Source organism: Zootoca vivipara, chromosome 6 (assembly GCF_965207765.1).
Source record: "Zootoca vivipara chromosome 6, rZooViv2.hap1.1, whole genome shotgun sequence".
NCBI classification, from domain to species: domain Eukaryota; kingdom Metazoa; phylum Chordata; class Lepidosauria; order Squamata; family Lacertidae; genus Zootoca; species Zootoca vivipara.
In genome coordinates, this window is record NC_142589.1 from 51,201,273 (window position 1) to 51,210,839 (window position 9,567).

Below are 9,567 nucleotides of genomic sequence, written 5' to 3' on the forward strand. Positions count from 1 at the left end.
AGTTCACATAATGCTAAGAAAGGATTTGTTTAGCCATTGTGTGGGTTGCTTGCTGGCTGAGCCCAGCAGGCTGAAACATGGTTCATTTTCTGGCAACAAACCAAGATATGAAGCCTTGGTTTTTTGTTGGCTTATGAATCGTGGCTTGTTTTAATTATGGTTTGGCATTATGTTGATATCAGACAGCCTTGCTTAACTATGGTCGGTTTAGCCATCCAACCCCAAACACTCACCAAGCTACAAAGGCAACAGCAGCAGGGAAATAAACCAAGCTCTAGAAAAGCAAGTCGTGACTTGTTTGCTCATCTATGAGACAACTCTTAAACAAACTATAGCTTAGTGTTATGTAGGAAGGCAGTAACAACAATCTTTGTTTTTTGTACTTAGCATAAGTATCCAACTCATTGATTATTTTCTTTCTTATTCTTACAATGTTAATGCTTTAAAAGTCTTGATCAACACTTAATTGGTTAGTTCACTAAAGCAGTCACATTCCAATTTGTAATAACAACATATGTAGGTTTACTTTTAAACCCAGAAAAGTTATTGCAATATGTAAGAGGCATAATAGCACATTTTAGCACAGAGAAGAGTGGCAGGGGGCAGAAGACAAAACTCTGCTATGGTAATTTATCATTAATGCAATGCTCCACTCCTAATCTACCCAAGGACAGCAATTCTGTTGAGCACTGATGTTATGTTACTCCATCCCCTTCTGGGATAAAGGTGGTATTTACAAGTCATGCACTCCACCCATAACTTCACGGACACAAATGAAGTCAAGGGTTTCAGGCTCAGCTAAACTAACTGAGAATCACTGCAAAATATTCACCTTTTTTCTTGAAGTCACATGACACCTGCAAATTTTACTAACATTCTATTTTCACATTCACCTTTCATCAGTTCATTGTCCATCTGGTAACAAGACTTACACATATATTATTTATGTCTACTCAGAAGTAAGTTTCATTGGGGACTTACACTGGGGCAGCAGTCCACACAGTTACCTGAATGCAATGGGACTTAAAAGAAGGGCCAGTGTACTATAATGGTTAGGGTGTTGAACTATGATGTGGGAGACCAGAGTTCAAATCCCTACTCGGCCATGAAGTTCATTGGGTGACTTTGTCCCAGTCACTGTATCTCTGTCTAACCTACCTCACAAATTTATTGTGTGGATAAGTTGGGGAGGGAAAACTATGTGCACCATGAACTTCTTGGGGGGAAAGGTGGGCTATAAAGCAGGCATCTCCAAACTGTGGTCCTCCAGATGTTTTGGCCTACAACTCCCATGAGTCCTAGCTAACAGGACCAGTGGTCAGGGATGATGGGAATTGTAGTCCAAAACATCTGGAGGGCCGAAGTCTGGGGATGCCTGCTACAAAGTATAATCAATTAAAAAATATATTATTTGAGCTTATTGTTTTACCTTTCTCTTAGGACAATTGTTTCTCAGAGTACTGTAAATAAATATGTACAACTCCTTTAAGATAAAACATGCCAGACTCACTGTTCAAGATGCTTTGCACTCCAGAGGTACATGCCAATAGCATGGTAATGTTTCTAATGGACTAATGAATTTTCTGGGCGCCTTTCTGGAAGGTTCTGTTACTTATTGGCAGAAGTGGGCAAAAAAAGCACTCTGTTCTACCAGAAGGTACAGGACAGTATCCAAGCAAAAGGCACACTGACCCAGCTCACACTTAACATTTTTGGTCTGTGTTCTTGGAACAAGCAATGAGCAAGAGCATTCCTTCCCCCATCTCCTCTCACATTCCTAGCTGCAAAACAGAGTTTTTCTGGTTTGTTAAAACCAGTCTTCCTGTTGCAATGTAATGGAGAAACTGTGATTTAACAAAACAGTCTCCACTGGAGGTTGTGATAAGGAAGCACTTATTTAAGTTTGTTGCTCTTTTCCACTTCAACAAGCTATACTTTGTTGGACCAGGAACATTACACCCAAACCTGGAGAACACTCTTTGATTAAGTGGCTTATACATTTTCTAAATAAACTAGTTCAGTATGTAACAATCCAAATACTTCAAATTCCAGACAAAGCAGGATCCTGCACACCACAGAATGGTGGCTCTATGAAGATAACAGATGCTGTCAAAACCAGTCTACACCCATCACAAATATTACACATATCAGGTTATCTACTGAATTTAAAGCAACATGACAGCTCTTAACACACACAAATCAGATAGCAGCACAAGAAACACTTAGGCTAAAAAACTGAACCCTCTGGATGACATTACAATTCAACAGAATTTGATGATGCGAACAGCGTTCAAAACTCCCATTGTTCTAGGCATGTTTTGCAATATGGAAGTTCATTAGCGTGAACAGTTTTTGAGCTCTGGGTGCAGTACTGCTCCTAAGATTTCAGATTAAAACTGCAGAGTGGAAGGAAAGGAGGACCTTTTTCTGCCTCCCCACTTCCAGCCACTCTTTAAAGACTGGAGAAGAGACCCTCTTAAGAATATTACGGGGGCAGGCAGGGGAAGCATGGCTTTGTTTTTTGCAGTCTTCAGATGAGGACTAGACCATGTGAAAAATGAATATAAGATTTTAGCTGCAGTTCACTCATTTTCAGCTTTGTATTGTTATTTAAAAAGCGTGCCTAGACATTCCGTTGTTGTGCCAATAACCTAGGTTCAAGGTGCCATTTAGCTCCTAGCTTTCATATCTCAGATTTTAACAGGGGATGCAAATGCATCTACACCTCCAGGCTCTAAATGGAATAGGCAAAAGGAAAGGACAGCCCACCAAGGAATCCAAGCAGAAGTGTCGCCTCTTGTCAAACAAGCAGTATCTTCATTCGCTCTAAAAGTTCTTGTAAACCACAGAAGAGGCAGAATCATCCAACAGAAATCAGAGCTATATCTCAATGTGCTGAATGAACTAATAGGCTTCTGCCATACCACTACATCACCAACTCAAGTCTGCTTACATTAATTTCTCACTGCTACACTACCTGCGGGGTGCAGGTGGCGCTGTGGGTTAAACCACAGAGCCTAGGGTTTGCTGATCAGGAGGTCGGCGGTTCGAATCCTGCTACAGGGTGAGCTCCCGTTGCTCGGTCCCAGCTCCTGAAAAACCTAGCAGTTCGAAAGCACGTCAAAGTGCAAGTAGATAAATAGGTACCACTCCAAGCGGGAAGGTAAACGGCGTTTCTGTGTGCTGCTCTGGTTCACCAGAAGCAGCTTAGTCATGCTGGCCACATGACCCGGAAGCTGTACACCAGCTCCCTCGGCCAATAACGCGAGATGAGCGCCACAACCCCAGAGTCAATCACAACTGGACCTAATGGGGTCCCTTTACCTTTACTTACATTACCTATCGATTTTTAACTGATGATACAAGACAAGAAAGTGAGAAAGTAATGTAACATTTTAAATGTTTTTATGCCATAGAAAAAAGGGTTTTAGTCCCCCCCCCTTAAATTAAGGGTATGAAATTAAAATGATTACAGCACAACCCAGTTGGAAGTCCCACTTAGTTCAATGGGCCTTAGAGTCAGGTGTATACAGTATAGGATTGCTGTACAAATGATAAAACAAATTTGTACAATGTAGCACAGAGTGGGAACAATATAAACTGCAAAAATATGTTACTAAATTGAAGCTGCAATGTTTTACAAACTATGCACACCAGTCTGGAGTAAGCATTACTGAATTCAGTAGAATATACGGTAAATCAGAAAACTGTAAATTTAAAAGGAAGGCAATTACTCAGATGTAGAAATCTGTAATCCCCAGTGTGTTCATGTGGAAGTAGTAACTCCATGTGTCTAACAATATTCAAAACTTTTCACATACATTTTAGTAACCCATGCAACCATTCTTTAAGGCAGGTGAGTATATCTCTATATTGCAGGTGGCTGCTGGTGAGTGTGTGGACATCCCTATAATATAATCAACAAATCACAGTATTAATTTAGCAACAAAATTGTCTATTTAGCTAAATTATGTACCCATTATCAGTAGATAACATATTGTGACATACATAAGCAAGCACTTTGACTCTGCACACTCCCCCAATGAAGGCTGCAGCACCCTCTAGGAGTTTTGACTGTGGAGACCTAGAGTTATGTCTGTGGCTTATGAAACTTTACTTCTCTGATACTGCTACATCTTAAAGCACATTCATACAGAGAACTAAAGAGCACACCTGTACAATAAATACTCAACAAGTGTCAGCTACAATTAGTTAGGCATAATGACTAAGAGACTGAGCTATCAGTAATCAAAAATCCCTAGTTCAATTCTCACCTCTGGAATAACCTCACTAGGTGGCCTTAAACAAGCCAGTCTCTCAGCCTTAGTCGCCTACTTCACCCCCACCCTACACACTCCATCTGCTTTACAGAGGATAATAACACGGTAATATTACAAGCTTGTTGTAAGGATTACAAGTTTATAAATGTGAAGTGCTTTAAATACCTTATAGCTCTACAAACACTAAGAATTAGGCCACAATCCAGAGAGGCATACATACCACATTCTGCAGTGTGCTTGTTCATGCTGAAGATAAATTGACAATGAATGTCAACTCACAAAGTTCAGTTTCTGAACTGCACACCAAGCAATGACACCAAGAGATAGGAAACCATCCAGACATAATTCATCCTTATTCAGGCACAGTACCTGTGCACAGAGGGACAACTATGGGACCCTGTTTCCACTCCTCAGCATTAAAACAGTATGCTAGGCCATTAGATCTGTGGCTGTGCATGCTTCCCGTGTCTCAATCCAACCCTGCAATGCAGTCTAGTTACTTAAGTTCAAGCCAGGAAGGATGTTGAAGGAATATACAGATGTGACACAGAACTCCTGACCCCTGCAATACTGCAGCTCACAAACCAAGGAATGAGGGGATGAGTGGGAATGGTGATTCGTTCACATGGCCTTCACTTACGGTAGTTTGGCTCAGCCAGAAAGTGAAACACTTCCTGAATCCAGGAACTTCCCCATCTATAAATGCACTGCTAAACAATGAATTCAAAAATTCAAATTCAATGTTAATGTTAATGCCACAGCATCAGGTGACTGTTAGGGCTCTTTATCTTTTAATTTAAATAAGTAAAGAATCTCACTTTAAAGAACAAACTATGTTTCAGTAATTTATTTAGAAAAGTTTATAAACAGTTTAATTATTAAAATATTGGGGGAGGGTTCACTTTTAAAATATATCCCCCCAAAATCTCACAACCAGCAACCTTTAGGCAAATATGAAGTTGAGTCAAGTAGAGAAAAAGGAATGGCAATCTAACTGCATTCATTAGCAGAGCTCAGAGGCCTCCGATACATCAAGATGCTTGAGGTTCTACCCCCTATGCAGCTACACACACACAGAGGTATGCCCTAGAACAGGCATGTCAAACCTGCGGCCCTCCAGATGTTTTGGACTACAATTCCCATCTTCCCCAACCACTGATCCTGCTAGCTAGGGATCATGGGAGTTGTAGGCCAAAACATCTGGAGGGCCGCAGGTTTGACATGCCTGCCCTAGAAGATCTTATTTCTGAATATCCATGAAAAAGATTCTAAGCCATCTGATGGTATGGTATTGAACCCTATGTTTAGACATACTGTACTATATATTGGTTCGTAGGTAAAGTCGACTTTCAAAGCATAATCACTTGCAAGCTTGCAGAAAATTTCTATGCACATTTTCTCACCAGGGTTGGAAGGTTCAACTGATATGCTCTTGCTTGGACTTCTCCCAGAATCAGCTGCATTGCCAGAAGTGCCCAATGTAGCTCTAATGTGATGGGACAGTATATCTGAATACAGTGGTACCTCTGGTCCGTTCTTAACCTGAGGTACCACATTAGCTAATGGGGCATCTCGCTGCTGCTGCTGCTGTGCCGCCACCACACGATTTCTGTTCTCATCCTGAGGTAAAGTTCTTAACCCGAGGTACTACTTCCGGGTTAGCGGAGTCTGTAACACGAAGTGTCTGTAACCTGAGGTGTTTGTAACCCGAGGTACCACTGTACAATCTTTAGAAGATTGTGGGAAACAATCCCGTACTGACTTAGGTTGCACTGGGATCAGTGTGTTTGTTCTGTTTGATCTAGGGTTCTCAGAGCTTCCTAAACTTAGAGCTTCCTAAAAATTCCCCACTTCTTATGAAAACACACAGAAATAGCCAGACAGAGACCTAAAATAAACTTGGTTAATTTCTATTCAGAGGAGGTATCTCAAAAAATGACAATGAGCAGGTGTTAAGTCATTTATGAGACTTGTGCATCCTATATCGAACCATAGAAACACAGATAAGAATTTCAAGTTGAACAGCCTAAAGGACAGGCCATAAGCCAATCGTAAAGCATGTTTTGTGTACAGTTAGCAGGGCCAGCCCAGTCCTCAGCAATTCCAGGTAGGTCTGGAAATGTCCTCTATATGAAACCCTGCAAGACCCCACTGCCAGTCAATGTAGACAATACTGAGCTAGACAGAGTAATGATCTGACTCAGTATAAGGCAGCTCCCTCAGTTCCATTTTTTTTTTGTTTACAAGCAATAACTTATGTAACAATCTAGTAACTCCAGCTAAACTTACAACAATTTCTATCAACAGTAACAACTCTGAATTCATGCATTCCTGCCAAGCTAGCTAACCTGAAGCTGGAAACAGATTGTCAACCCAAGGTTGCTTCAAGAATAGGTATATTACATGCTGATAGTGAAAACAGACCCACAAATGACCCAACACAAAATGCCATACTCACTATGGCAAGAGATCAATTACTTTTCCCATACGTGTCTCAAATTGCAAACTATTATTTATTCTACAGCTGCTAAAGTGAACCTGTAGTTGACTTATGATTAAAAGCCACAAGTGTTACTAGCCTGACCGCACACACATACCTATATTAGTCATTTGTGGCACAGTATGAAAGAAAAAGAAAGCTCTTGTATTAACAAAAGCCTCCCTCCATGCACAAATAGAGGAGATTCTTGTCGCAAGCAGCCAGGTAAGGAGTTTTGCCAAACCTGAATTATAGGATCAAGCTGTCTACCTCTGTTGGAATAGAAAAAGCAGGATTGATTCACTTTAACACAACTCAACCAAATAAAAAAAATCCTTCCAGCAGCACCTTAGAGACCAACTAAGTTTGTCATTGGTATTGAGCTTTCGTGTGCATGCACACTTTTTCAGATACACTGAAACAGAAGTCACCGGACCCTTATACTGTATATAGTGAGGGTGGGGAGGGGTATTACTCAGAAGGGTGGTGGGAATGGGTGATTGACTGACTGATAGCTGTTAACGACTGCAATTGGTCCTACAGGAAAAAGCAAGGGGTGAGATGGCTAAAAATAGCTTTATCATGTATAATGAGATAAGAATCCAATGTATTTTATTCAGACCAGGTCTCTCCATGGTTTTAAGCTTGGTAATAAGTTGCAGTTCAGCAACTTCTCTTTCCAGTCTATTTCTGAAATTCTTTTGTAATAAGACAGGTACTTAGGGATCTTGTATAGAATGTCCTGGGAGATTCATGCACACGAAAGCTCATACCAATGACAAACTTAGTTGGTCTCTAAGGTGCTGCTGGAAGGAATTTTTTTATTTTGTTTTGACTACGTCAGACCAACACGGCTACCTACCCGTAACTACAACTCAACCAGCCATGAAGGTGTGACCAAAAGACAATCCCTACTCAAAAAGTACCCAGCATAAGCTTTATCTTCAATAACATCACAATGGGGGGGGGAACTATCATGATAAGTGTATTCATCTGGGCAAATTCCCTGAAACAACAACATTTTCTCTCTCTCTCTGCTCCCATCCCCGTTTTCTTTTAAACTATGAATGCCAGGAATTGGCAACACCGCTGTCGGCAGGCCTGCCTGAGCCAGAAAACGGGCTCTGCCCACAGAAGTGCCCTCGCTTTCCTGTTCCCTTGAAAACAAGGATTTGCTCCTGCGCCAAGAGGGAAGGGAACTACTGGCGAAGGGGCTCCACAGAGCTATGCATGCGCGCATGGTCCTGGGCGCAGACCTCCATCCTGGGCGCCACTTCTTGGTTACACCGGAGAGTGACGGAGGACAGAAGTAAACCTGGGTCAGATGCAGGTTTCCTAGAATTGCCAGGAGAAGCTATGTGCATTGCTCCGCACCTGGGCTGGCCTCTCCCTGCAGCCGTCCGCCGCAAAAAAGTTGCTCCATGGGGGCCCACTGCCCTCCCCCTCCCCCCCCCGGTCTCAGTTTCCCCACCAGCTAGAAAGGGCCCCCCGCCCCGCTCACCTCCCGCACGTCCTGCAGGCACTCGAGGACGGCCAGGTTGTTGGCCCAGCTGTGCTTGGGGCAGACACGGGTCACGTCTTCGCGGCACACCGGCTCGTCCGCCAGCTTCCAGCCGCCTCCCGCCGAGGAGCCCCCGCGGGGCAGACGGCCGCCCCCAGCTCCGCCTCCGCCGCCTCCCGGGAGTGCTCCCAGCTCCCGAGGCTGGCCCACCAATCCCGCTACGACCGCCGGCTGCTGCTGCTGCCCCGGGAACCCCTGGGCGGCCCCGACCGCTGCTGCCCCGCCTTGCTGCTGTGCCCGGGCTGCCCCGAGAGCCACGAGCAGCCAGAGGAAAGGGGCGGCGAGGAGAGGGCCCGGCCCGCGTCTCCGGGCCGGGACACGTCCGCACGGCGCCATCTTGGATGCGACTCCTCTCCTCAGCTCCGCTCGGCCCGGCCCGGCCTCGCTGCCTTAGGCCCCGCCCGCCGCAGCCTGCGCACGCAACGCCAACGGCACCGGCGGTCACGCCCACCGCCTCTCGGAGTGCGTAAGGACGGCGGCGACGTCGCCGAGGCGAGCAGAGCGAGGCAAGTGACGTCACCAACTAGCCAGAGGAAAGGGTTGGCTGTCGGAGAGCGGCGCGACACCTACTGGCTGGTCTTTCAGGGAAAGGAATCGGAATGGTGCTTTCATCCTCTGTCGCCTCTCTCTCTCTCGTCATACACCCCCACCCTCTAACTTTTCCCTAGAGTTTTTTCTAATTTTTAGGAAATTCTTCCTTGCCCATAACAGCAAGACCACTTATTTATATATATATATATAAATTAATATTAAAAAATCTTATTTTCTGTGCAAACAGAACTGTGTGCCGAGTAAATGTCAATCAATTCCCCCTTCAGTTTTAAAAAACGGTCTTTGCAGTTCTAGACATATAGACTCAGAAGTGAGTCCAATTTCTTTCAAGTATTCAACTAGGCCAGGCATCCCCAAACTGCGGCTCGCCAGATGTTTTGGCCTACAACTCCCATGATCCCTAACTATCAGGACCAGTGGTCAGGGATGATGGGAATTGTAGTCCAAAACATCTGGAGGGCCGAAGTTTGGGGATGCCTGAACTAGGCTCAATGGAACTTCCTTCTTATCTGTTCTTTAAATGCCTTAGGAGTAGTTTGCGCACACATTCTTTGCTCAGAAGTCATGCAAATGCCATAACTTGTGGCTAATGCAGCAAACACATTCCCAGCCTGGATGAATATGATTCTGCAAAGGTTGTCCATTCTGTACCATTTCTAAAAATTCATATTCTGTTAGTTTTTGTGTTGGTTTTA

The 9,567-nt window shown here is 43.9% G+C and overlaps 1 protein-coding gene across 3 annotated transcripts in view; it reads right to left on the reverse strand.

Annotated features, from left to right (window-relative positions):
- GLG1 (golgi glycoprotein 1) overlaps positions 1 to 8,779 on the reverse strand; it is a 63,606-nt gene extending 54,827 nt beyond the window's left edge. For 2 of the 3 annotated variants that reach the window (XM_035117233.3, XM_088672127.1), the window contains exon 1: positions 8,261 to 8,718. In XM_035117233.3, the coding sequence (XP_034973124.2) occupies positions 8,261 to 8,656 (396 nt within the window). In that variant the 5' untranslated portion in view covers positions 8,657 to 8,718. Of the gene's footprint in view, positions 1 to 8,260 lie in introns of all 3 variants that reach the window. The other variant, XM_035117234.3, reaches the window with a different exon arrangement.
- Between the last annotated feature and the right edge of the window lie 788 nt (positions 8,780 to 9,567).